This window comes from Bos grunniens, chromosome 2 (genome assembly GCF_055505025.1).
Source record: "Bos grunniens cultivar Pamir isolate PY7600 chromosome 2, Bosgru_T2T1.0, whole genome shotgun sequence".
Lineage (NCBI taxonomy): Eukaryota > Metazoa > Chordata > Mammalia > Artiodactyla > Bovidae > Bos > Bos grunniens.
This window is the reverse complement of record NC_141166.1, coordinates 14,199,430-14,226,468: the sequence shown is the minus strand read 5'-3', so window position 1 is coordinate 14,226,468 and position 27,039 is coordinate 14,199,430. Positions and strand designations below refer to the sequence as shown.

Sequence of the window (27,039 nt, the reverse complement as noted above, 5' to 3'; positions counted from 1 at the left end):
TTCTAGAACCAGTCAAGCCTTAGTTCAAATCTCCATTCCTCCACGGGTAAATTGTGTACCCTCGGGCAAATCACTTCCCCTTTCTGTGCCTCAGTTTCTTCATCTGTAAAATAGGGATAATAGTAGCTCCCTGAAAGGGCTGAGAAGATTAGAGGAGTGGTCAGCCTCCCTGATGGCTCAGAGGGTAAAGCATCTGCCTGCAATGCAGGAGACCCAGGTTCGATCCCTGGGTTGGGAAGATCCCCTGGAGAAGGAAATGGCAACCCACCCCGGTATTCTTGCCTGGGAAATCCCACGGACACAGAAGCCTGGTCGGCTAAGGTCCACTGGGTGGCAAAGAGTCGGACACGACTGAACAACTTCACTTTAGAGGATTAAAGGCGTGGATCCAGGACCATGCTTGAAAGTGAAAGTGAAGTCGCTTAGTCGCGTCCGACTTTGTAACCATGCTTAGGAAACACTTAACAAGGTGGGAGACACGAAGCAGTAGCCGTTTTTGTAGCTGGGCAGACCTGGGTTTGAATCCTGCCACCAGCACTAACTGCTGTGTGACTTTGGGTGGATGCCTTGACCTCTCAGAGGGTCTAACTTCTGTCCGGAAATGGGACTGGTAACAGTCCCTGCATCCAGGGTGGTGGTGAGCATCCTGTCAGCGGGGTTTTGTGAGTGAAACTGCTGAAACCCCAGCCCTGAGCCCTGGCAAACAGCAGGCAGTGGAGTCGTAAGGGAAGCCCCTCCGGGAGTGGCGGCGGCCCCCCGCTGTCCTACTCGAGGCAGGCCGGGGCCCTTCCCCTGCCGCCCCGCCCCAGCTGTGACGCCCACACCCCTGCCTGTCTGAGGGGCAGGAAGGAAGTGAGGAGGGCAGCCGGCAGCTTCCCCTTTTCTGCCCCTGCTCCAGGCTCCTCGTTCCTTCCCCGTCAGTGCCTCGGAGGAGGGGAGGCAGCATCATGGCCCCCCGCGCGGCCGCCATCCGCCAGACCTGCTGCTGCTTCAATGTGCGCATCGCTACCACCGCCCTGGCCATCTACCATGTGGTGAGTGTGCAGGTGCCCCGGGCAGTGTGTGTGTGTGTGTGTGTGTGTGTGTAAGACAGAGAGCGAGCGAGCCCCACCCCCATCTACTGAACCCCCTTGAATGGGAGGACCGTTGTTCACCACCTCTTCGTAGAACCCCGGCGGTCCCTTCCCTGCTCTGGGCCTTAGGGTCCCTCTCTGTCCAAAGTGTGTGCCGAGGGTGGGGTTTGGGGGCGGGGGGAGCTCTGCGGCAGTGGCAGCAGTGGAAGGAGGGGGTCCTTGTTCTAAACCAATATAGCTGCCATTCTCTCTGAGGCTCAGTTTCTGCCTCTGTGAAATGGGACCTTCAGCTCCACAAGCTCATTCAGGTGCAAACAGCCCCAGATGTGAAAGTGCTTTGGAAACCCGGAATCTCAGGAAGAATGTGAGCCAGGAGTGTTGTCAGGAAATGGGGTCAGGTCACAGGCACGGCTGTGCCGACTCTCCCTGGAGCCTGGGCCACTGGAAGGGATGGGAAACGGGAATCTCCCTTTTGTGCTTCCAGAGGGAACAGAGGGGCCTGAGTCCTCTCGGTTTGGCTTGCATATGAGCAGGGTGACTGGCCTGGCCCTGGAGACTTGGGTCAGTTGAGGAGGAACGGGCCCACTGGTACCCCTTTGGAGGCTGGTGCGCACAGCTGGGTGTTGAGTCTTGTCTCTTATAAACTCAGAGTGACTCTGGGCAAGTCGTAGCCCCCCGGGGGCCAGAGGCTCTCCCTCTGTCTAGGTGGCTGAAGGTTGGGGTTCTGTTTTCGGGCCCTGTCCAGACCCATCCCCCCAGCCTACAGTTCTGAGACACACACAGCTCCCCAGACCCAGCGCCTCCCTCCCAGGGTGACTCAGGGCCTGTGGTTAACAGTTCTTTTATGAGCCTGGAAGGGCTTCCTTAAAATTAGCCTAAATCCGGCAACGCTGTGGCAGGCTGCTATAAACTGTTCAGACCTGGTTGCATCTGCTTCCTGTCGCAGGCAGAGCTGGCAGGGCTGTGGCCAGAGCCCAACCTTCAGAGCGCTGGTGCCACTCAGGGTTCAGCGCACAGTCTCTGGATCCGGACTCTTGTGTACCAGTCCTGGCCTCGTCACTTCCTAGCTGTGCAGCCTTGGGCCACTTACTTAACCTTTATGAATGTCTGTTTTGTCTAAAAAAAAAAAAAATGAGCCTGAGAATAGTAATACCTCTCTGATGGGGTTGTTGCAAGGATCAAGGGTATAAATATCTACGAGGCATGTAGTGGGAACTATTACCTGACAGGTAGTTGAAGTTATTATTAGCATGGCCTCAGACACAGAGCCTGAGGCTGGCACACCCATAAGTCAAGTAGTCAGATCCCCAGAACACTGGTTTTGGGTGGAGCTCAGAGGTTGCTCCGCCGGGCTCCTGCCAATATGAGAGTGATTCTGAGAGAAGTGAAAGGCACTTGACTGTCCCCAGACCAAGTCCTTAGGGCCTCTTCAAGCTCTGAGATTGTATCATGTTCTTGGAAACACAGTGTCCTAAGCAGGGGTGTCCCCGTGGGAAGCAGGCCCCTGGGCCCCTACCCTTGCTCTGCTGCTAACTAGCCATGCAACCTTGGACAGGCTGCTTCCTTGGGCCTCAGTTTTTCCTTTACAAGATGATGGATAAGGGGCGTGGACTGGCTCAGAGGTCTCAAACGCTGATGCGTCCGGGGCCAGGCAGCTCCTGTAAGTGAGCACCCTGGGGCCTGTGGACCTTGCTGTGACCTGGGAAGCCTGTTCTGCGTCTGTTCTGGCAGCTGCTCTCTGTTTCCGCCGATTGTTGCTATGTGGGCCCCAGCAGCCGCTCTTATGACATTTGGAGAAACAGGAAACATGGGCTTTTATGCCACAACTTCTGCTGTCTCCATGTTGGTGACTGATTTGAGGAAAAAAAGAAATCCCTGGGCAGACCGAGTCAAATCTACTTGCAGGCTGCAGGGCCCAGAGTCTGCCTCGCAAACCCCTGACTTTGTGACTCTTGAGGTTTCCTTTTGCTCATGCCATCCGAGATCCTCACCTGTACACAGCGATATGACATCAGCCTCTGCCCACAGAGCTGAAGAATGTGTGCGCGGGTGATCAGGAAGCCTTCTTGGGGGAGTGCCACTGGCAGAGGTGTAGTTTGGTTATGAGGAGGGTGGATCTGGGATGGAGAGGTGTGCAAAGCTGTGGAGGCTGAGGACCGTGGCTTGTGCTTGGGACCCTACACAGACCAACTGGAGGCTGTTGGGGAGTAGGAGGTGGGAGGGGATTGGATTGATAAGCTAGAGGTTGGACCTTCACGACAGGGCACTTTTGACATTTGGGGCTGGTGCATTCTTTGTTGTGGAGCACGAATAGCACACTGTCAGATGTTTAGCAGCATCCCCTGGCCTTTATTTACAAGATACTAATAACTCCCCACCAGCTGTGATGACCCAAAATATCTCCAGACACTGTGAATGTATCCTGGGGGTGAAATCACACCCAGCTGAGAACCACCATCTTTCATGTGGGTCATGGGGAGCCATGGGATGTCCTAGAGCCGAAGGCAGGAGAACGGAAGAAAAGTCTGGAAGCTGGCCCAGGCAGTCTTCTCTGGGCTGGAATGCTTGATAGATTCCAGTGGAGGATGGTCCTCCTGCCCTCTCCGTGAGAGGTCTTGCTCCTTCCCAGAAAGGGCAGGGCTTTCTCTGTGGCCTGGCAGTCACATAGCAGGTGTATTGTCAGGGCCTTGAACATCTGGATAGAAAAGTAGACTCTGCCCTCCAGATGTATTGATCACCTAGACTGGTGTCATCTGGAGCCACTCGTGGGTGACAGCCCTGCACACGGAGAGCTATTCGTGGACTGGGCCCCTCTAGGGAGGGTTAAATTGGGCTCTTGGCATCCTGAGACAGTACCTCCGTTTATTGAGTCATTGGGGTGTTATTACTGCAGGACCTCCACGCCCAACGGCTGGAGGACCTTCTTCCCCACTTCCCTGGGTTTGTGCAGAGGATTCCCTGGGTCACAAATGATTTCTGACCCAAAGTGGCACACCTAGAGGAGTCAGAGAACTTTTGTAAATTGGTCTCTTTGGTTCTGGTTTATCTGGCAGCCCAAAGCATGTCTGTCCCAAGTTAATGGCAGGAGATAAGGACCCTAGAAGACCCTTTTGCCCAGAAATATCTCCCTCCCAAGGTGCCTGGAGTTCCATTAGAAATTCATTGTCTGATAAAAAGCTTACACCCACGGTGATTTCAATCCTGTAGCAAGAGGATACGCCGAAACAAGGCCAGGAGGAAATGAGACTGATGCTGGCCTTGGCTTGTCTCTGGGTTACAGGTTGTGAAAGCTCTATTTTTTTTTTTTTTCTACTTTTCTGTATTCTCAGTATTGGCTACAATGAGCATGTATTACATTTTAAAAATAAATATTTTATTTTAGAACAGTTTTGGATCCATAGGATAACTGTGAACAGAGTTCCTGTATACCCCCTTTCTGGACTCCCCGATTGATAGCATCTTACATTAACATGACGCATTTGTCACAATTGATGAGTCAGTATTGACTTACTATTATTAACCACCAGCCCATACTTTATTCAGATTTCTTCAGATTTTCCCTAGGATCCTTTTTCGGGATCCCATGTTGTATACAGTCATCATGCCGCCTTAGGTTTCCCTTGGCTGTGATAGTTTTTCAGATTTTCCTCACTTTTGATGACCTAGACAGTTTTGAGGAATATTAGTCACGCATTTTGTCAGATATTCATCAAATGGGACTTGTCTGGTGGTTTTCTCCTGGTTAGACTTGGACAACATGTTTCGGGAAGGAGATCGCAGAGGTAAAGTGCCCTTCTCCGCACTGCATATTGAGGGTATATGCTTGCACATGCCTTATCACTGTTGATTCTGACCTTGATCACCTGGCTGAGGTCCTGTCTGTTGTGTTTCTCCACTGTAAAGAGACTGCTTCTTCACCAGTGTTCTGCTTGACTTACAGGTCTGCTGGCAGCAGGCTCCATGTCTGAGGCACTGCTAATAAGAAAGCACTCAATCTCTATTACTTAAAGGACCCTCTTGTCAATGTGGATTCACTCTCAACATGTCTTTCTTTTCCGTGCCCAGCCCCAGGCCAGCACACTGGCCTGACTCTTTCATGGCCTCTGTCCTCTAGGGGTTCCAACCTACCAAGGAAAAATTGTGATTAATGGTGCTGAAGGATAACAGTGCTGGCTCAGATGGGGGCACAGACAAGCCCCCTTAGGTCAGCCCTGGCGTAGAAGCTATGGGTTTCTCGGGCTGCTCAGCGGTAAAAAATCTGCATGCAAGGCAGGAGACACAGGAGACATGAGTTCGATCCCTGAGTCGCACAGGAGACATGGGTTCGATCCCTGAGTCAGGAAAATCCCCCAGAGGAGGAAATGGCAACCCACTTCAGTATTCTTGCCTGGAAAACCCCATGGATAGAGGAGCCTGGCAGGCCACAGTCCATGGAGTTGGAGTAAGAGTTGGACTCTACTGAGCATGCACCAGGTGGAGGCTGGGATTCAGGAAAGGCTTTTGGGAGGAGGCCTGAGTGCTAAGCATGAGCAGGACTTTGCTTCAGAACATAGAGGAAAAAAAGGGCATGCTGGCTGAGGGAGCAGCAGGTGAAGATTTGGAAGTACTGAGAAGCTCATGGAGCTGGGATGGAGGGAGTGATGCTTATGAGGTAGGGGAGGTTGCAGAGGTCAGCAGGGGCAAGACTGAAACGAAGCTCTGGCTTCTTTCATGGATCTCTGCTTGCCCTAGTTCTCTCATTTCATAGAGGAGTGAACAGGCTCCAGAGGGTCCCTGACTAGTTCCAGGTCACACAGGGAGGTGGGGAGGGGCTTGCTCCGGACCTCGGCTACCAGCACACAGGTGTGTGGGATGAGCCCACGGGTGCACAAATGAACTCCTTACCTGGTCCATGGCCCAGGGGTGGTCCGTCTGTCTGAGAGGCCCTTCTCTCACCCAGCGTTCATTTCTTCTTCATGGTCCAGCTCATGGGAAGCTTCCTCCTCCGGGAAGCCCTCTTGTTTGTCCTCCTGAGAACTGCAGTGGCTTTTGGCTTCTCTCTTTCTGCTCCACTTTGGGGCCTGAAAAGATTGTGGACTTATCTCCATCACTCACTGACAATGTGACTGAGCAGGCAATTGCCTTTGCTGTCTGGGCCTCAGCTTCCTATCTGTTAAATGGGGCCAGTGGTCCCTGTCTCAAGGGTGATGGTTTTGAAATATTGAGCTGATGTGGCCCTACGAGAGACGGGGCTGGCAGGCAAGTGCCCAGTGTGGGCTGTGGGATGTGACCAGAGGCCACTCCCCTTTCTAGAGCTCATCTGTTTAGAGTCTAAAAATAGGTCCTAACTGTTAGGTCCATCTGTTAAAACCTCTGCCTTCACGCCCAGTGGCCCCATGTGGGGCAGAAAGAACTTGCTCTGTATGCTGCCTGAATGCGGGGGGAGGCCAGCGGGGGTAGGGTGGGAGCCATGGCCCCTCTCCAGAGCCATGGCCAAGGCGCCCTGGTGGGAACTCAGTTGTGCTCCCCATCTCCAGGGTGTGCACCCTGCCTTCTAGCTTATAAAATGTCAGAGGCCTTCAAGGGGACCCCTGGACCAACTGGGCCCAATGTAGGGTGGCAGGCAGGGCCTTCTGGGGAGCAGAGTTAGTTGGGCTCTTCTTGCTACCCTAGGCCTGGTGGGATGAGTGATGGTGGCCAGTCATCTGTGAGAGGTGGGCCCGGACAGGCCAGACCCCAGAGTGAGCCTTGTCCCATCCCCACTTCCTGGTTCTCAAGCCCAAGGAAAGAGAAAGAAAGGGCTTCTGGGAATGAGAGGTGGTGAACGGTGGTTCCATCCATTGGGGGTCACCTTGGCTGGAGGGACCCACTGCTGTCAGAGAGCCATACCAGCCCCGGGGAGGGTCCTCCCTGGTGTAGGGGCTGGGGCCTCACTCAGACCTGGCCCTATGGCTGGAGGGCAGGGCCTGGGTGGGCCAAGGTTCTCGGTCAGCACCCTAGTCCGGGGCCCTGCCGCCCCTCACCAACCGGAAGGGAGGCTTTTATTTTGAGCCCAGGGCAGTGGCTCAGAACCAGGACTTCTATCTGAGCTTACTGAGGCCTGCATTGGTCTCCCAGGGGACCCCACACCACCAGGGGCACAGAGCCTTTAACGAGGCAGGAAGCTGAGCAGGGAGCTTGCAGAGCGAAGGTGCTGGCTCCCTGCCTTCCAGCCCTCAGCCCTGCTGCAGGCCCAGTGGGTCCCTCTCCTTCTCCGAGCTTCAGTTTTCTCTCCTGTCATCTGGGGGCCAATAACCATGACTGGCATGGTCAGAGACTCAAAGGGAACCAGGTGAGAGACCCAGCGAGTACCCAACAAATGGGATCTACCCCGGAGCCCCTATTTGACAGAAGAGGAAATTGAGGCTTGCACAGGCCAAGCGACTTTGCAGCCCGGGGTAGATCCAGAACAAGAGCCCAAGAGTCCTGCTCGAGGCCCAGGCTTTGCCGCTGTTACTCCAGACTGTGTCGGGGGAAGGGCCGGCTTCCTGGTAGCCATGGAGTGGGATTCAACAGTAGTATCCGGGGAGCATTGTTCTTAGAAACACGGAGCCCATGTGCAAAGATGCAATCTCTATTTCACCTGTAAAATTAGAGGGAATTGACCTCTCCTAAATGCTCCAGTCATACTAACACTTATTATCACAGCAGGGGCGTTTGCCCTGAAGGTAAATAAGGAATTGACGCTTTGTGGGGATGTTTGGGGGTGTTCCGAAAGTGGAGGAGGATGGGAGCGTGGACTCAGCTTGGAGGCTCATTCTGAGCCCCCAAATGGGTGCCCATAAAGGATGACCACCCCCCATCCTCCAAGAAGAGCAGAGTCCCCCTGGGATTCAGCGGGTCAGAAAGTTCACCTTCAGTGCCTCTTCCTTCAGGGGGAGTCTTGCCCTTCTGTCTTCTTTCACAGGGGCAGGTCTGAAAGGTCAAAGGGCAGAGGGCAGAGGACAGGCCTTGCTGGGCTGTCACACTCGAAGCACAGGCAAGGGACGGGGCTCGGAGGTTGAGACACTGGTTTTCCCGGACGTGGACCCAGAGCGAGCTGCTCCCATGCCGGCACTTTCCACTGCAGGGTAATGAACCATGGGGCGTGCAATCCCAACCGTGTTCTCTGCCAGCTCCCTACCTATGCGTGAGCTGTTCCTTTTTTCCCTGGAGTATTCTTTCTTCCTTTTCTGCCAACCTCATAGTCACATCCCTGGAAAACCACATGTCCCCTTAGCATCTCCTGCATCCCTCCACCAGTCCAGCCACCCAGCAGCAGCTGCCATTTTCTGGGGGCCTCCTGTGTGTCGGGCATGTGCTGAGCCCAAGTTGCAGTTCCCCGAGAGAAGCTTCTTGCAGTTTCCTAAACGCACCTCATCCTTTTTTGCTTTTGCTGTTCCCTCTACCTGGAACACCCTTCCCACTGCCCTTTGGTTGAAATCTTTAATTCTCACCACCTCTCAGAAGCCTTCGTGGAGCCCCGACTCCTAGACCCTGAGTTCTCAGCATCTCCCCCTATCCCGGGGTGGCTCCCACCTTCACCTGTGGGGGCCTTGGGGGTCCTGTGGTCTGGCCTGGAGGCCTGAAGGCCAGGGTCGGCCCTGCCTGATTCATCTTCGTCATCCCCAGTGCCTGACACGGAGTAGGTGGCTGCCAATCTCAATTGTATTTTACTTTTGCAAACCTTTTATTGGTGCATAGTTTCTATAAGTGGATGTCTTGATGACCTTTTTCAGAGAGCAACATCCAGGTAACCTCCAGACTGAGAAATATGACGGGACCAGCCTCCAAGGGCCACTGGTGGCCCCTGCTCGTCACTATGCGGCCCTCACTGACTTCCTTCAACCCTCGTAGTTCTAGAAGCACCCAGGGATGAGTTTACACATCACGGGCTCTTTTCTCTCAACACTGTGTTTGTGAGCTTTTTCTGCATGACTGTGTGTATCCACTTTGTTTCCCCCTTGCTGTATACTATTTCACTGCATGAATATATCACTGTATGTTTGCCTCTTGTAGGGAGGGGGAAGACACTGGGGTTGTTTCCAGCGTGGGGCCCTTACAGTGGCCACGGGGACCCGTGGCTTGGTGTCTGCCCTAGGCACGGTCCCTCGATCTTTCTGAAGATCAAGTCTTTGGTAGCAGACATCTGTCAACCTCATCTGCTCCGAACAACAGCCCTGCTAGTGGGTGGAGCCTTCTTTCTCTTTTACAGATGAGGAAACCTGGTGCAGAGGAGTCGAGGGGCCAGGTGGGGCGAAGGAGGGGCGGTTAATGGGGCGGGGAGGCGGGGATGGGAGGGAGGCTGGTGCAGCTGGGGTCCCAGGGAAGTGAGGGCAGCCTGGCTGGGGCACCCGCTGAGCCGTGGTTCTGGGAAGGCGCCCCGTGATGGTATCTAGGCCGGCTGGGGAGGTGTCTGGGGAGATAGCGCTGGCAGAGGCGGGAGGGGGGAATGGCCCCCACCCAGTTGCCCCTGATAAGCTGCGACAGGAAGTGTGGGGTGGGGTTGGGGAGGAGAGCTTCCTCCCGACGCTGATGCATCTGGTTCTTTTCTCCCATCCTCTGGCCAGACAGCCCCAGGGGGCCCCCCTCCACACACACAGGGAAAGCAGGGTGGGTGGGTGATGTGGAGGGGAGTGAGCTTTCGGGAGGGGGCGATGATGATGATGATGATGGGAAGGAGAAAGATAACAATTGTGACAGCCTGAACATGCAGGAGTCCATGAGTTCCTTGGCCCCCAGAGCCGGAGGACCCGGGGTCAGGTTGGAGCAGCCCTGGAAGGCTGAAAGAACTGTGCACTTGGGACCAGCTTCCCATTGTGCGAATCGCTTCATCTCTGTTGTCGAGGGCGGAGGACGAGCCGGGTCCTGACTCCTTGTGCAACCTTGGCTGAGGCACTCACAGGCCCCGTTCTCCTCGGATTGGAAGTGGGTCAGCAGTTCTGACCTCACAGACTTGTGAGGAGGAGTCATTTCAGTTAACAGACAGGAAATGGCCCACGCACCGGCTCTCATGTAGTAGATGCTCACTGAGTGTCAGATCGCTTTGTCAATTTTACCCCCTGGAAGCTCAGAGGATAGGTTTCTGCCTGCATGCTTACGCAGATCCTAAGCCCCAGCGGGGCCCCCATTCTTCAACTGGGAAATGGTGCTTGATCCCCAGAGTCAGGGGATCTGGTGTCATCACCACCATCGCTATGATCTTCATAACCACCATCATCATGTCATGCTGTCAGGAGTGCCGTGGACATCGGCAGCCCCAGCAGGCCTGTGGCTACCTCCATCACCACCAGCCTGCCACTCCACCGTCACCTCTATTATCACTGCCCATAGGATCATAGCCCAGCCACAGGGCAGCCAGTCCCTGTCTCCCAGCTCCTGCACCACTGTCAAGCCCACCTGACCCTTGTGTCTACTCCACTCAGCTGTGGCATCACCGCTGTTATGGCCACGGCCATGTTCAATAGTGCTCCCATACCCCTGCCCTCCTGGCCTCCTCCTCTCCTCCTACAACTGCTGCTGTAGGTTAAGGAAGGCGAGTTTCGGAAAAAAGAAGGAGACGGGCACTGTACAGGAACAGATCACCTTTAATGAGGCGAGAAGGGGCAGCAGTCAGATTAGTGAGCTGCTGCACTTACCCAAGAAAAGAGTAAGTATATATAGGCATGTATGTGGAAAGCTACTGTCTTAAGGGGGCCTGTTCTTCTCCTAGGTTGTTCGGAGTAGGTATCTCTTAAACGTTGATCGGCCAGAGGCTGGGACCGGCTGGGAGCTGGGGCTGCTGCTGCTAAGTCACTTCAGTCGTGTCCGACTCTGTGCGACCCCATAGACGGCAGCCCACCAGGCTCCCCCGTCCCTGGGATTCTCCAGGCAAGAACACTGGAGTGGGGTGCCATTTCCTTCTCCAATGCATAAAAGTGAAAAGTGAAAGTGAAGTCACTCAGTTGTGTCCGACTCTTAGCGACCCCATGGACTGTAGCCTACCAGGCTCCTCCGTCCATGGGATTTCCATGGCAAGAGTACTGGAGTGGGGTGCCATTGCCTTCTCCGGGAAGCTGGGGGTAATCAACCTTAATGTCCATTTTTTTTTCTTCCTACGAGAGAGTTCTTTGTTTTGCTTAGAATGGTGGGGAGGACCTGGAGGGGAGTTTTAACTCCAGGCTATTTTGAGCTGCGTACCTTTCCTTCAGCTGCCCACCTTTCCTTCAGCTGCCCTTTTACTTGAGCTCAGGCTGTTGGTTTGCTCCTCAGAACCGCCAGGAAAACAAGTAGAAATTCTCCTGGCCTCCTGGCCACTTCCCCCATCACACGGCTTAGGGAAGTTGTGTGTTTGTTTTTGAGAAAGAAGAGCTGGGGTGGGGATGAAAGTGGGAACTGAAACCAGGGAGAAGGCGAGGGAAGAGGTGAGAAAGGGGAATGGAGAGTGAAGGCAGCAGTGGGTGGGCTGAGTGTGGTCGGAACTCACCGGCCACAGAGCAGCGCCTGAGTGCGGCGTCCGGAGGACTCAAGCTGACTCTGACTCTGCAGTCTGTTTGCTGTGTGGCCTTGGGCTGGCCACTGCCTCTCCTTGGGCTCCACGTGCCCACGGGTGACATCCCCTCTCTCAGGGAAGAGTCATTCCTGCCCCCGAGTTTCCCTGGATCTGTCCTGGCACGCTCCAGGTCTCTTCTGGAAATGCTTAAAGCCATGGTCAAGCTTTTCCTGTTTGTGAAACCTTCCCGGGGCCTTCCAGACAGCTATGATCAGTCCCTCGTCAGGGACTCTCAGCCTCCTGCATGTCCCATGACATGGCTCTGAACACTCTGGTCACCTGTTGGGTTCCCCTGGGGACTGTGACACCTGCAGGCCAGGGTCAGTGACTTTTCCAGACAGGGCTGGGAGCTGGTGGGTGCTCAGAGAGTGTTTACTGGATGAACAAACAAGGGAGCAGGTGTATACCTGCCCAAGAGTGTGTACCGATGGGCACTTGCTGTGTGCCAGGCTCAGGGCTGGAGTGCCATTTGACCGATAGCAGCCCTGCCAGGCAGGTCCAATTATTATCCCATTTCCCAGAAGAGGAGACTGAGGATCAGAGAGGTTGGGAGCTTGCTCAAGGGCACAGAGCCGGGGTTGGGGCAGGGTCACTCGAGTCCCGCACCCTGACTCTTAGCTGTAACTGACCAAAGATGCCGTGATGGAGGAACAGGTGGGCAAGTGAATGCCGTGTGCCCAGGCATTGTGGGAGGAGGGAAGCCCCATTCCTGTCCCAGGAGGGCATGAATCATGGCCCAGGCGGGCGCTCAGACTCAGGGAGAGGACAGCTCTGCTCTAGTGGGAGGAGGGAGATGAGGGGAAGGGGAGGGCCAGGTGGCCTGGGTAGTCTGGACTCTTGGGGTTTCCTGGCCTCTCCTAGCTTATGCTATAGGTAAGTCAGGTAATTTCTGAACTACCAAGAGCTCTTGTCTGGGGGCTTGGGTGGAGCAGTGAGGACTTCCTGATGAGTGGGGTGCATTCCGGGGTGGGAGACCCTGGGCAGCCTGGGTGTGACATGCCATGGGTGGCAGGAGTTCAGTCATTCCAGTGAGAATAGGGGTGACTCTCTTCATTGACTGGAGGGGATAAACTGAGGTCAGGGAGGAGCCAGGACTTGGCCAGGGTTATCTAGCCGTGAGACAGTGGGAGAGGCCTCTTCTACCCTAGCTGTTGTCCCTTGAGCTGTGGGCGTAGGGTCGGTCGGTGGCCTGGGGAGGGTGGGCAGATGGTTGGTGAGACCAGGGCTTGGCCCCAGATCAACTACTCAGCCTGGAGTGGAGCCTGGACTCTGGGAGCCCAGGCAACAGGGTTCATATCCCAGCCAGGCCACGTGACACAGGGCATGTGAATTTTCCTCTCTGAGTTTCCATTCCTAATCTCTAACATGGGGAAGATGTTGGCTTTCTTGCAGGGTTTTGGGAGATGGTGGTACAAGCCTGTGGATACAGTTCTGAGCACAGAGTAGCTGCTCAGGGAATGTCAGTTCCTCTCCGCTTCATCTCCTACAGAACTGACATGCCTGTCTTCTTCCTGGATCAGGGACTGGTGTCTTCCATTGATTGTCAGAGGCCAGCAGAGGGTCTGAGTCAGACTGAGGTTGCTCTGGGGTTGGTTCCTGCCTCTGTGAGCCTCCAGGTTCTTATCTGGCAAGTGGGGACAGGGTTATCACTCTCCTCCTACAGGATGGTCGGATGAGAAGGTGAAACGGGGTAAAGGAGGAGCTTGGTTTTAAGCACAGGTGGTTTTTCACAAAAGTAGAATTGCTTCTGGTGTCTGCTGCTGCTTCTAGCACAAGCTGTGGGAGGCGGAGGAGGCGGCAGAGGGAAGGGGAGGTGGGCCCTGCTGGCTCTGCTGGACTCTCACATGGGAGTGGGGGAGGGCAGACCTCAGGCAGAGCCAGGAGGTGGGGAGATGCTGGGAGGACACTGGAGAGGGGAAGAGAATCAGATCCAGCGCCTATTGGCCTGGGGTCCTACAAATGATCAGCTGAAAGGCCTTGGACAAGTTACTGGACCTCTTTGAGCCTCACTTTTCCCATCTGTGAAATGGAGGTGGGAGCATTAAGAACAGTCCCTTTGCTGGATTTGGGAGGATCACAGGGATGGTGTGGGTGGTGAACAAGGCATGGAATCAGGCTGTATAAAGGTCCCCCCTCTTCGCTCTCGTTCCTGGGATCCCAGGATATTCAGGAGGGGATGGTTGAAGAGGGGTAGTTAGGACGCTAGTGGCAGGATTGCTGAGGTGGCAGCAGGGCTGTGGGAGAGTGTCAGGGCCAGAATTGAGAATCTCGGGAATGGTTTGTGGGTTGGCACTGGTTTCCAAAGTGGGGTGATACCCAAGGTGACCACTGGGGCCTCAGAATGACAATATTACAATTTCTAAATTTTTCAATCATGTTCTTTATTCATTTCTGGGTATGTTGCGTGTAGGTTTTATGATGTTCACTCTAAACCAGGATGGTGGCACATGCGTATAATTTGGAAATCAAGAAACAGAGTAGTGTGTGCAAACGGTTTTATTGACATAGGTACATGATCAAAGTATCTGAGCCCTCTGGAGTCAGGAAAAGCAGGGCTCCGAGGAGACCTGGGGATTGGGGTGTGTGGGAAGGCATCAGGACAGCCCTGGGAACTGGGGCTTCAGGCTCCTCTTTGTCCCCAGCTTGCTGTGTGTCCTTGGTCCAGCCACCTAACCTGAGCTCAGAAAATGAGCAGAAGGAGTTTATAAAAGAAGCAGACAGACTCTTTCTAGCAGCAGGATGTCGAGACTGTCTGATTCTGAGTTTCGTCCTAGACTCAGACAATCCTGGACTCTTGGGACTTCAAAAGGCTTCCTGTATCACGGCTGATAGATAATCATGCATTTCTAAGCTCAGCTGTGGCGAGTCATCTGTGCTCTGCTCACACATCTCAGGGATCCCAGAGCTTACCATCTTTCAGGGAGCCCTGTTCTGTCCTGAACTGAGCCGTCGCGTGCCTCCCTTTCTCTTTCCCTCATTACAGGGGAAATTGGGGGAAAAGGGCCTGGAACTCTAGTCTTTAGGAGGTGAGGAAGCAGCCTTTCTCTCTCTGAGCTGTTTCCTGTGCGTATCAGCCACAGCCCCCACCACATCTGCCTTCTGCTGTGAGCTGCTTTCCACAGTTCTGGTGAAACAAAGCCTTTTTCATCAGGTAGAGGGGGCCCATGTCAACTCACAGCAGCCGAAAGCAGCTTATACTTGCTGAGTACCCACTGCAGGGCTTGAAGCTCAGTGCTTTGCAAATACAAGACAATTTATTTCCCATTAAATCCAGTGCTTGCCAGTTTCCAAATGAGGGTATTCAGAGAGGTAAAGTGACTTGATCAAGGTCACATAATGACCTGGATTTGTATCCATCTCTGCCTGACTCTCGGAGAAAGCAATGGCACCCCACTCCAGTACTCTTGCCTGGAAAATCCCATGGATGGAGGAGCCTGGAAGGCTGCAGTCCATGGGGTCTCTGAGGGTCGGACACGACTGAGCTACTTCACTTTCACTTTTCACTTTTATGCACTGGAGAAGGAAATGGCAATCCACTCCAGTGTTCTTGCCTGGAGAATCCCAGGGACGGGGGAGCCTGGTGGGCTGCTGTCAATGGGGGTCACACAGAGTCGGATACGACTGAAGTGACTTAGTGACTTAGCAGCTGCCTGACTCTAGAGCCCAGCTCCTCATCAGTCTTCTTTGCTGTTCCTTTCTACCCCCTGAACAGGGTGTAATATGGCAGGAAGACAAATTGAAACCTATGTCTGAGCTAAAAAAAACCCATCACAAGTCAGCCAGGGGGAAACAGATGGTGTTTGTCAGCTGAGCATCAGTTACTAGTGCAGGGCCGCCTAGAAAGCCCATGCAAACTTAGGCCATATTAATAGAGGTAGGCCATCCACTGCAAGGGAGGAGACAGTCTTTTTCACAGTGTGGTCAGATGGCACTGGAGAAGTGTGTGTGTATGATGGGGAGAAGGCTTGCTGTAAGGATATGAACTCAATGAAGATTAAGTTCGCTGTGGTTGGAAGCATTCAAGTAGAGGATGCATGGTATAGGATTCCTGCCTTAGAAGATAGAGGGCAGGGATAAGGTGACCTCTAAGGTCCTTTGAAACTGTCGCTTTGTGGCTGAACCACAGCTCTTGCCAGGACCACAGCAATGCTCATGTCCGTCAGGTTTGCCCCTTTTCTGTCATTCTTAGCAAGGGTCCCCTGAGGGAATAGGGTTTATCCGTTTATCCATCCGTCTGTTCATCTATAGCAGCTAGAGCAGTGAACAAGAGAGACACAGTCCTTTTCTCAGTTCAGTTCAGTCACTCAGTTGTGTCCAACTCTGCGACCCCATGGACTGCAGCACGCCAGGCCTCCCTGTCCATCACCAACTCCCGGAGCTGACTCAACCTCATGTCCATTGAGGCAGTGATGCCATCCAACCATCTCATCCTCTGTTATCCCCTTCTCCTCCTGCCTTCAATCTTTCCCAGCATCAGGATCTTTTCCAATGAGTCAGCTCTTCCCATCAGGTGGCCAGAGTATTGGAGTTTCAGCTTCAGCATCAGTCCTTCCAATGAATATTCAGTGCTGATTTCCTTGAGGATGGACTGGTTGGATCTCCTTTCTATCCAGGGGACTCTCAAGAGTCTTCTCCAACATCACAGTTCAAAAGCATCAATTCTTCGGTGCTCAGCTTTCTTCACAGTCCAACTCTCACATCCATACATGACCACTGGAAAAACCATAGCTTTGACTAAAATGGACATTTGTTGGCAAAGTAATGTCTCTGCTTTTAAATATGCTGTCTAGATTGGTCATAACTTTTTTTTCCAAGGAGCAAGCGTCTTTTATAATCCAGAGAGAATAATAACAATAATAATAATAGCACAGACTGTGCTTATTATTTGTCAGGTACTTTAAGTGACTCATGCCACCTGGCCCCACTACAACCTTATGAGACAAATATGAGTATTATCTCCATTTGCACACGAGGGTTGAAAAGCCAGGAGGACTGGCATTCATAGATCAGAGACTCCCAGGTCTGAGTTGATGATCCCAAGAACTTGAATTTCTGTCATGCTCAGATGCTGTGACTAAGACCCCGTGATGTCCAGAGCCTGTCGTTATAAAAGAGGGTACACAGCAGGGGCCCAGTCCCTGGCGAGAGCCCTCTGTTTCCCCCACTTCCTCAAGCCTAACCTTCAGTAGTCACAGTTACAGCTTTGCTAAGAACTGGGTGTGGTTCTAAGTGCTGTCCTGCGATGTTCTCCTTTACTCCCCCCATTAGCCTCCTTAGGTAGCTGTCAGGATTATCCTCATTTTACAGATGGGGAAACGGAGGCACAGAGATGTCAAATAATTTGCCCAAGCTCACACAGCTAGGAAGAAGAAGAAGGAGGGTTAAGAGCTTGAGCTGTCTCTCTCTAGGCCACACTGTATCCGGGATGCCCCACTGCCTGGCATTCCAGCTCCTCCAGGACCTCTCCTTACGGGCCCCGACTGCACACTGTTGGGGTGGAAGTGGTTGGTGGTGGGACTGTGCAGACTCCGGCTCACTGATGCTCTGTTCTGCCCCCAGATCATGAGTGTGTTGCTGTTCATTGAGCACTCGGTGGAGGTGGCCCACGGCAAGGCCTCCTGCAAGTTCTCGAAGACGGGCTACCTCAGGATCGGTAGGTCCAGGGGAAGCCAAAGGGTGGGGAGGGGTGAGGGGAGGGGCACCGGCCAGGGGTGGAGCAGCTGGAATTGAGGCCCTGCCACTTGTCCTTTCTGACGTCTGCAAGTGGAGAAATTCCCAAGTGTCCGCACGAGGTCTCCAGGTGTGAGAGCAAATAGGAGGCTGCTAGATGGTCAGGCAGTAAAGAATCTGCCCACGGTGTGGGAGACCAGGGTTCGATCCCTGGCTCAGGAAGATCCCCTGGAGAAAGGGAATGGCAACCCACTCCAGAATTCTTGCCTGGAGAATCCCATGGACAGAGGAGCCTGGTGGGCTACAGTCCAGGGGTTGCAAAGAGTCGGCCATGACCGAGCCACTGACCCACTTTGCAAACCTAACCAGCCCTTCTAGTCTGGACTAGTGGCTGCGGCAGCAGGAAGCCCCCTGCTTAGCCCAGACAGGCGCCCGTCACGCAGCTCCTCACCGTGGGCTCCAGCCCCTGCTCACCTCTCTGGTCTCACCTCTCATCTCTTTCTGCTCCCTCCACGCTACCCTCCCCCGGCTGCACCCACCACACCGAGCTGGGCCCTGTCTCGGGGTTCCTGCCTGGCCTCCTGGCTCACGGGCCAACTCCTTAGAGGCCTTCCCAGGCCCCTGCCACCCCTCTCCCTCTCTTACGCCATCTTTGTTACCTGAAATGTTCTGTTTGCAACTTGGTAGCCCCTCAAGACTGAGAACCGCAGGAGGGCAGGGCCTGGGCTTTCCTGCTCACTGGCATAGTACCCACGCCAGAGGTTCCCAGAGTGTGGCCCTTGGAACCTGGAATGCCTCCCTAGGGGGCGCTTCTGGGCCCCTCACCGCTCTCTTTGCCTTTCAGCTGAACTGGTCTCCAGCTTTCTGCTCATCACCATGCTCTTCATCATCAGCTTGAGCCTGCTGGTTGGCGTGGTCAAGGTGAGGGCCTGGCTGGGGAGGGCAGGGGAGTTGGGACCTGGGAGGTGGGTATGGAACCCTCGCTGCCCTCCTGCCCTCTCCTAGTCACACCCGCTACATGGGCAGCCCTGGATGCTGAGAGGTGGGAGGCAGGTATTTGGTGGAGATCCAACTTGCACCCTGAGATCTTCAAACTTAGCTTTTGGAAACCTTCCACCTTTTTTCCACACCAGACCCCTCAGGCTGGAGGCCCCAGTTTCCTATGAAAATCATCTGTCCTCCGTGGGCAAGGGTGTGCTCAGCCAGCTGTGGCCGCCGCTCATCACTGACGCTTTGGCTGAACTAGCTGCCAAACCACATCCTTTTGAATTGCAGGTGGTGGCAGGGAATTTGGTAGAGAGAAAAGGAAGGGGCATTTTGAGGCCTAGGTAGAAGGGAGGAAAGCAGTGGATTCTGTAATCAGTGCGAGGAGCCCAAGCAGAGGGGCGGGTGCAGCTGCGTCTAGCTCAGTGCCAACCAGCTAGCAGATGAGAGAGACGGACTGCGGCTCAGCCTCCTGCGAAGAGGAACCTGTCTGTCCCTTGGCAGTCCCGGGACTGGGCAGGAAGCCAGGGCCCAGGTCACACAGTCATGGGAGCGGGCCCCGGAAAGAGAATCCTTCCTGGGCAGACAGTGGGCCGGGTATCCCAGGGCCAGCAGGGTGGGGTGGTGATTTGGTGCTGGTTTGGATTGTCTCCACCTTGCTCCAAACACCACTGTTCACTCCCTAGCTAAGATCACTCTCTCAGGGGCCCTGCAACCCAGGGAGGGCTTTCGCCTTGGTTCCTGGTGGTTCCTGGGGGGTTGTGCAGAGACACAAATGGTCCAGCTAAGAAAATGGATCCGATCGTCACTGAAGTCCCTGAGCTTTAGCCTGGGCTGATTCGGCTGCCCCCTGAGCAATTTTGGATAACCACATGAGAAACCACGAAACCACCTTTTCTCCGATTTTGTCCCCAGCTGTGGGTTCCTACGAATTAATACTGGTCACAGTGGTCACTTGCTTGCAGTTGAAGGAGAGGGATGTCAGCCTTGACCTCCCAGGCCCTCTCACTGTGACTGAACATCCTGGGAAGCATGCTACCCAGAGGTCAGATCCATTGTTAAAACAGCACAAGCTTTCTTTTTCCCACCTTCAGGCCTTAGCTCCTGCCAGCCCTGCTGCCTCCAATGCCCACCCCTTCCCTCCCTGCTTCTTTCCAGCTCTAGTCCCAGTGACTCCACTTCCAGGAAGTCTTCTCAGATTCCTTTTCATCTGTCAAATGGACACAAAGTCTTTCCTTCTTGGGTTCTTAAGAGCGAGTTGAGGCAGACCCGGGTCCTACAGCCCCGAGCACTTATCTGTGTAGATGAGGACTGTTCCTGGTGTTCCTGCGGTCTCCCAGGACACTGAGACTGCTTACCCTCAGGGCCTGGGTCTTGCCTTCTCCCCATGTCCAGACGCTCGCTCAGAGGAAGGCACGTGGATCCCCATGGGGTGACCTCAGCTGAGCTGCACAGATGATTTAAGAGAGCACCAGGTTCTCAGGGAGGGAAGGGAGCTTCAGGCCATGGGGTGCCAGAGACCCTCAGGCTGCACAAGACCCCTTGTGCAAGGGACCCCAACCATGCTGGGCTTGCCTTTCAGAACCGGGAGAAGTACCTGCTGCCCTTCCTGTCCCTGCAAATCATGGACTTCCTCCTGTGCCTGCTCACCCTGATGGGCTCTTACATCGAACTGCCCGCCTACCTCAAGTTTGCCTCCCGGAGCAGCAGGCGGGTGGTGAGTATGTCCCGTGTCCCTGTCCCGTGCCTCCCAACCTCCAGTGGGGGAGACAGAGGAGCTCAGGCTGGTGAGGGCAGGAGCCCACAAGGCCCCTTTCTAGTTGGTGAGGTTGAGCAAGTCTCTGAGCCCCTTCAAATCAGCCCGCATTTCTTCCTGTAAAATGTGTCTGAGATCATGTCTCATCCATACATCTAAGTATTAACTGGGGAATGCGTGCACAGGGCACCCAGCGTGTGGTAAGCATGGAACAAAGGTGAGTTTACACCATAGGAAAGGGGACGCCCCATTTCTGCCCCGAGCTCCTACTTTGTCCCTCAACCACATTGAAGAAAGGAAGGGAAGATGGTGAGCATCCTTGGTGGGAATGCCCATGACACCTGGTGCCAGTCACTGACTCAGCTTTACAGAGTTGCTTTCACACTTCTCCTGACTGTGGCCTTTGAGGAGACTGACAAGCTATGCAGCAGATGACCCTGGGCTGGGAGTCAGGACACCCTGGTTCTTGTCCTGGGTCTGCACCAGTCCATGGTGGCAATGTCTGAGGCATGAGCTTCCGTTTCTTTCTGGGCACCATGGACCAGAGAGTTGTTGATATTTCTGGCTGGCAGTCTCTCAAACTGAGGGTCCACTGTGTGCCCCATGGTACCCAGACTTTTGGGTTGGGGCTAACTTTCTGGTCTGTCTTCTTCCCCCAAAGAGCCCCTCCAAGGTCCCACTGATGACCCTACAGCTGTTGGACTTCTGCCTGAGCATCCTGACCCTCTGCAGCTCCTACATGGAGGTGCCCACCTATCTCAACTTCAAGTCCATGAACCACATGGTGAGTCTGAGCTGAGGGTTTGCTGCCATCACTGACAGTGTAGCCTTGAGCAAGTTGCTTCCTCTCTCTGTGCCTCAGTGCTTAGGCTGGGTTCTCTGAAATTAGAGCTGGGTGGGGAGATTCTTGCGTGAGTGATTTCCTGAAGGAGAGTTCTCAGGAAGAAATCTGAAAGGAGCCAGGGAAGCAGGTTAGACAAAAGGAAGACGTCAGGCAGATATGTGGCTTTAGGAGTAGCCCCGAAGGGTCCCAGAGGGCGCCCTGCAGTGTGAACTGCAGTGCAGAGATGGTGATAGTTTTTCACTGGTCTCTAACAAATGATCCGCAAACATAGTGACTTAAAACAATAAGCAATTGATTTCTGAATAGTTTCTGAGGATTGGGAATTTGAGAGTGGCTTAGCTGGGTCGTTCAGATTCAGGGTCTCTCTTGAGGTTGCCTTGAGGGCATGTGACTGTGGACACCGAGGGCTTTTCTAAATCGGGAGGATGCCCTCCCAGGCTGGCTTGTTGGCACGGCTGTGGGGCTTTTTGCCTTGGTTCCCAACGATGTGAGCCTTTGAGAAGGCTGCTTGAGCATCCTCATGTCATGGCTGCCAGCTTTCCCCCAGTGAGTAGCCAAGTGAGAGCAAGGAGGAGACAGCCACATGGTCTCCGAGGTCACACTTGCCTCTGGCACATCCTATTGTCTGTGAGAAGTGAGTCTCTAAGTCTAACTCACACTCGAGGGTGGAGTGTCAAAGGATATGTGCACATATTTGCGTATGCCGCAGAGATTGTGCCCTCAGAGCAGGACCTTCCATCAACCAGTCCTGCTGTAATCTGCCCCTGGGGAGGGGACATGCCCCCCAGGTGTTTCAGGATTAGGTGGATCTGTCAGCCAAGACTACCCTCTGGAGAAGGACATGATGGGGACAATGGGGGCACCAGCCAGATAGGGGTCATCTGGATGGGCATCAGCTGCATTTGCCTCTCTGGGCTTGCTCCCCTGCCAGACAGGGCTGATGGTAGCTAGCACTGGCCTCCCAGGGCCCTTGCAAGGATCATCTGAGATAATGTGTTCCTATGTGTATGGAGAGCTGGCTTTTATTCCTGTTAGAGTTCCTTAGGGCAGAGGCACTGAAACGGCCCCCAAATCTGTTTCAGAATTACCTTCCCAGCCAGGACGGTATGACTCACAACCAGTTCATCAAGATGATGATCATCTTTTCCATCGCCTTCGTCACCGTCCTCATCCTGAAGGTGAGTAGTCCCTGCCCCACGGCTCAGGGAGGGGTGATGAGGTTGTGCTGCTCCAGGGCCTCCCATGCCAGGCTGTTAGGAGACAGGGAAGCGTGTCTTCCATGTCTGCCTTCCTTGCTGTGGGCTCCAAACTCCAGTGCTCCCCACACCAGCTCCTTTGACCCCACATGGGATCCTCAGGGACCCCCAAGTTAGAGCAAGTGGATCTGTGAAGACCCAGCTGTGTTAGTTAGGGACTTAGTGTGTGACTCAGAGAAACCCTGATCTAGGGGAAAGAGGAGCTATTCTGTCTGGAATTAGATTCGGAAAGACCTGGATTTGAATCCTAGCTTTCCCCTCTGTAGCTATACGATTGGTTTTCAAGTCACTTCTCTCTGGGTCTTGGATCTCACCTGTGAAAGGTACATCCTGTGTCTTGCTTTGCCCATGTCAACAGTTTTTTGTGATTCAGGCACCAAAATGTAGACAGGTCCTGAGGTCATATTATTAGAGGTTGGGTGATGAGAAAGAGGAAGGAGATCGGTTTTATTTTTCTCAGGAGCAGTCAGGCCCGGAGGACAGAGTTCCATTTCAGGTCCCAGTTCTTAGAGATATGGTGACAGACAGGAGTGTGTTAATTGTATCAGTCTCTAAAAACATATTGATACATCTCTGGTCAATGAAGGGGTTCCTTGGTGGCTCAATGGTAAAGAACCTGCCTGCAATGGTCAGTAACATTTGAGTAACGAAAGATATGTTAATACGTCTCTGGTCAATAATGTGTTAATAGCAGCAGAACAGAAAGGTGAAACGGCAAGAAAACTCTGCCGTCTTAGGGAGTCAGTGAAACCGGGGCAGTTCAGCTTGAGAAAGAAATGACTCAAGGGGGATGTGATCACTGTCTCCAAGTACCCGAAGGACTCTCATGGGGATTCTGGAGGCCACAGTGGGGACCTGTGGCCGGAAGCCACAGGGAGGCTGGTGTCGACTCAAGAGAAGGAAGGGCTTTTAAAAGCGTTCTTTTCTGATTGTGAAAGTAACATATGATCGCTGTAGAAATTTAGAAACTACCGATGAGCAGAAAGAAGATGATCAGCCCATCATCCACCGCCTCTCAGAGAGTAGCACTTTGGATATCTGGGTGCATTTCTGCCCTCCCCCCTTTTTTTTACGGGTGGTGTTACCAGACATCACTGCCTCCTTTCATCTGAGGTCCTGAGCAGTCTCTGCTCTCACTTTATGCCAAACTGGAAACAGCTTCACTCCTTTTAACCCTTCCTCAAAGGACTGAGCTGTCATAAGTGCATCAGTCATGCTCAGTGAGAACATTTCTGAAGGCTGGCGGGGACCCAAGTAGGGGTCCACATCATACACGCTGCTAGAGAAAAACTGCCCAAACACAACTCCATTTCCCCCAGCCCTCTCCTGTTATTTTCATCCAGTGGGAGTGGGGGGCTGTTCTCTGTTAACATGGAGACCTATTCACACATCTTAGGTCTGCCCAACTCTGCCTCAGTGACCACTCTCCACCTGCTTGCTTTGCCCTGGCCCTTCATACTTCATTCTCTCATGGCTCATTTTATTTATTTCTTCTCCCTCTAAGTCTCCATCATGGGAATCCATGAGGCAGGGGACATTCCAGATACCAGCACCCGCTCTTCTCTTTTAGAAGGCAGTTTAGGGGCAGAGAGAGATTTACTGGCTCTTGCTCCTTGAATGCACCCTGGGGACTTCACTCCCCACCCTGGAAAACTTCTCCCCAATTCTTACATCAATTGCTAAGAGAAAACTATTGCTCATGTCATCTGACAGATATATACATCTGTACATATAATTTTTACGCATCGATAAACATAAAACACTACTGTGTACAGTTTGGTAATTTGCTTTAAAAAATCAACATATCATAAGCGATTTTGTAGAAAACTTTTCTGGCTGTTAGCTCTGTCTCAGGAGGGGTGGAGCCACCTTAAGAGGTGGTGAGTTTCCTGTCCCCGGGGTGAAGAATCAGGATCTGCAGGAGTGTTGCCAGAGTGGCTGAAGGGTAGCGCAGAAGCCTCCAGAAACCTCCTCCCTGTGCTGAGTTTGTGGGGCAGTGAAAAGGAAAGCACCTTGGATAGCTGAGACTGGCAGGTGAGGCCCCCTCCAGCCAGAAGAGGCGTCTGAGCAGCAGCAGTTGAATGTGGCTTTGGGGGGTCAACTGGGGTTCCACAGGAAGCAGGTAGCATCTGTCCCAGGCCTGCTGGGGTGGTGAGAAGAGGATCATGAAGCATAGCCTGACCTGGGCCTTTTTTCCAGGTCTACATGTTCAAGTGTGTGTGGAGATGCTACAGACTGATGAAGTGCACGAACTCGGCTGAGGAGAGGAGTGGTTCCAAGATGCTACAGAAGGTGAGCCTGCTGGGCAGTCAGGGCCCAGGTCTGCCCCCACTGTCACTGGGGGCAGGTCGCTCTGCCTTGCTCGGTTTCAGTCTCCCCACTTGTAAGATAAGAGCTGGACCAGAAGAAGTGTGAAGATCCCTTTCTGCTCTGATTGTCTAGGATTCAATTCATTCATTCACGCATTAAACATTTTCTGCCTCTTACTCTTTCTTGGCCTCACATCCAACCCTTGGGATGTAGAGAAAATTAAGATGCCACCCTGTCCTGGAGGAGAGCATAGTCCAGAGTGAACCTAGACATGGAGATTCAATTACAACTTGCTGTGAAGCACAGGGGCAATGGGAGCACAGAGGAGGCACCTAGCCTCATCTGGGGTTTCAGGGAAGGCTTCCTGGAGGAGGTGGCACCTGACCAATCTTAGACTGTCAGTTGGTACAAGTTAGCTGAGAAAGGGGAAGGGATCTTCCAGGAAGAAGGGTGAAGTGCACTAAGAAGCAGATGATTGGAGAAATGATGCAAAATTGCAGCTGGTTTAAATTATTGGAGGCTCACTTTCCTCATCTGTAAAATGGGGATTGTATTGGTTAAGACTTTTTTTTGGGTTGCTAGTGTTAGACACCCAACTCAATCTTACTTATGTTAAAAAAAAATAGGGAATTTATTAGCTTATAGAACTTGAAAGTCCAGTGTTTAGGTCTGGTTCAGGTACAGCTGAGGCCTGATGTCCAGAAATTTTATTTTTAGACATCCCTATCTGCATGGTGACAAAACAGCTGCCAATAGCCCTAGACTGACATCCCACCCTCTAAGTAACCCCCCAAAAAAGAAAGACATTCCAGGAGCATGTCTGATTGGGCCAGCCTGGGTCACAAGCCTATCCCCAAACCAGTGATGGATTGCCGGGGAGGATGAAATCCTACTTTGAGTGACCACTGCAGGTCTCATATCCACTCCCTTAGGTCAGAAGGATGATCAGTTCTTCTGAAAGCACACGGGCTGAGAATGTTTTCCCAGGGAACACGGTGTACTGCTCTCAGAACAAGGGGGCTAGGTGCTGCACAGGCAGAAACAAGTCCGTCTGCACCTGTCTTGTTCGTGTAATGCCCAGCACATAGTTGGTACCCAAAGCATGATAGTCGTCACCCTCATCATCATTTTCATCATCTTGTCAGAGCTGGGGGTTGGAGCCCCTTGACCCCAGGTTGGGATGGTGGTCCCAACTGGTCAATTCTCAGTCCTCGTCTCTCTGTCTCTCCCAGGTGGTCCTGCCGTCTTATGAGGAAGCCGTGTCTCTGCCATACAAGGTTCCGGAAGGGGGCCCAGCACCACCCCCGTACTCAGAGGTGTGATGCTCGCCAGGCCCCAGCCCTGGTGCTGGGAGGGGCGGAGCTGCCTCGCAATCCGCTTCTTTGCTTTGGCCCCCGTGGCCTGGGTGAACCACCTGGCTGACTTCAGGACCATCCGCTTGTGTCCCCCTCGCTGGCCTGCTTTTCCTGTGGGGCCTGGGAGATGCTCACAATGGGTCAACCCTTTTAGGCTGAATGATTCCTTGGGTCTCGAAAATTCAGTCCAACAGCCCTTGGCTTCTTTCGATCGGCTCTGACACTGGTCTACATGACTGGTCTTTCTAAAGTCAGTGAGTTTGGTTATGTAACTCTCAACTTGACCAGTTTTACTAAGGGGCTGACAAATCAAAAACACACTTGTCAGTTCGGTGAAAATAATGTGGTCAAACAACAAAGTCCATTGCATTGATTTGTAAATAGTTGTCAATTCACAGAGCAATTTAGTCAAGTAATCATGAGTTGGTCCTCCCCACCAAATACATATGTCCAATTCCTTCCAATAGTTGCTTAAACAATGATTAAGTTAGCCAACCCTCAGTTAATTTAGTGATGACATCCAATAATAAAAAAAACTCAAATTAGCCCCCAAACCATTCAATTCAATCTCGTCCAATAACCCACTGCCTGCTGTGGTCAATTCAGTCCTTGTGAGTCCTGAATAATTGTTCATTCAAATGAAAATGCAGTCAAGCATTTGCCAAAACAGGAAGTAGCCGTTGTTTTAATCATCAAACAGCCTCTACAGACACACAATAGGTTTGCTAAAGAGTAGTCATCCTCAACAACCAGTCACTCACGGCCAGTGTGGTCACATAGCCATGGGTCCTGGGAAACAGGTGTCCTCAACCGCGGTCATCTCTAGTAACGCACTATCGGCCCATCCTGCAGCCTGTCCACCGCCAGTCAGCTGTAGGCCACCCAGCTCTGCCTGACACTTGGGTCAAGCAGAAATTCAGCCCTGAAATCAGGCAAATGCATTTGTTGGACTAAATCCACAGGTTAGTTCAGTCAAAACAGGCCAACCCTTTGTGGGCACAGACCCAGCCCTGGGGGCTTATGTTGGTGGGGCCATAGGGAAGGTTTTGGTACCTGTACCACCTCTTCTGTCTGCCTCCCTGGGGGCCAGGATTTCTGAGGGCACAGACCCAAAGGTGGAGAGAAGGCCACAGAAGCAGGTTCTCTGGGGTCTGTGAGGGGGTGCAGAGGGAGAGGGCTGTGCAAGGGGCTCCCCACCAACACCCCTTGTGCTACTGCTTTGTGTGATGGGGAAGAAGTTTTAATAAAGCAGCAACACGCTTC

General features: G+C 53.1%; 1 protein-coding gene across 1 annotated transcript; it reads left to right on the top strand.

Annotated features, from left to right (window-relative positions):
* Positions 1 to 919: 919 nt before the first annotated feature.
* LAPTM5 (lysosomal protein transmembrane 5) lies at positions 920 to 27,039 on the top strand. The gene is made up of 8 exons (XM_086365444.1): positions 920 to 1,034; positions 17,161 to 17,254; positions 18,116 to 18,192; positions 19,838 to 19,972; positions 20,673 to 20,795; positions 21,938 to 22,033; positions 24,311 to 24,403; positions 25,654 to 27,039. Exons 1-8 carry the CDS (start codon positions 948 to 950, stop codon positions 25,741 to 25,743), a joined length of 795 nt encoding a protein of 264 aa, XP_086221570.1. The 5' UTR covers positions 920 to 947; the 3' UTR covers positions 25,744 to 27,039.

What these genes read in the sequence shown, in the direction of transcription:
- LAPTM5 (XM_086365444.1), top strand. Translation starts at nt 948, where the DNA reads ATGGCCCCCCGCGCGGCCGCCATCCGCCAGACCTGCTGCTGCTTCAAT. An exon ending in GACGGGCTACCTCAGGATCG is followed by an intron (nt 17,255 to 18,115) that starts GTAGGTCCAGGG and finishes TTTGCCTTTCAG; the next exon opens with CTGAACTGGTCTCCAGCTTT. An exon ending in TCAAGTCCATGAACCACATG is followed by an intron (nt 20,796 to 21,937) that starts GTGAGTCTGAGC and finishes AATCTGTTTCAG; the next exon opens with AATTACCTTCCCAGCCAGGA.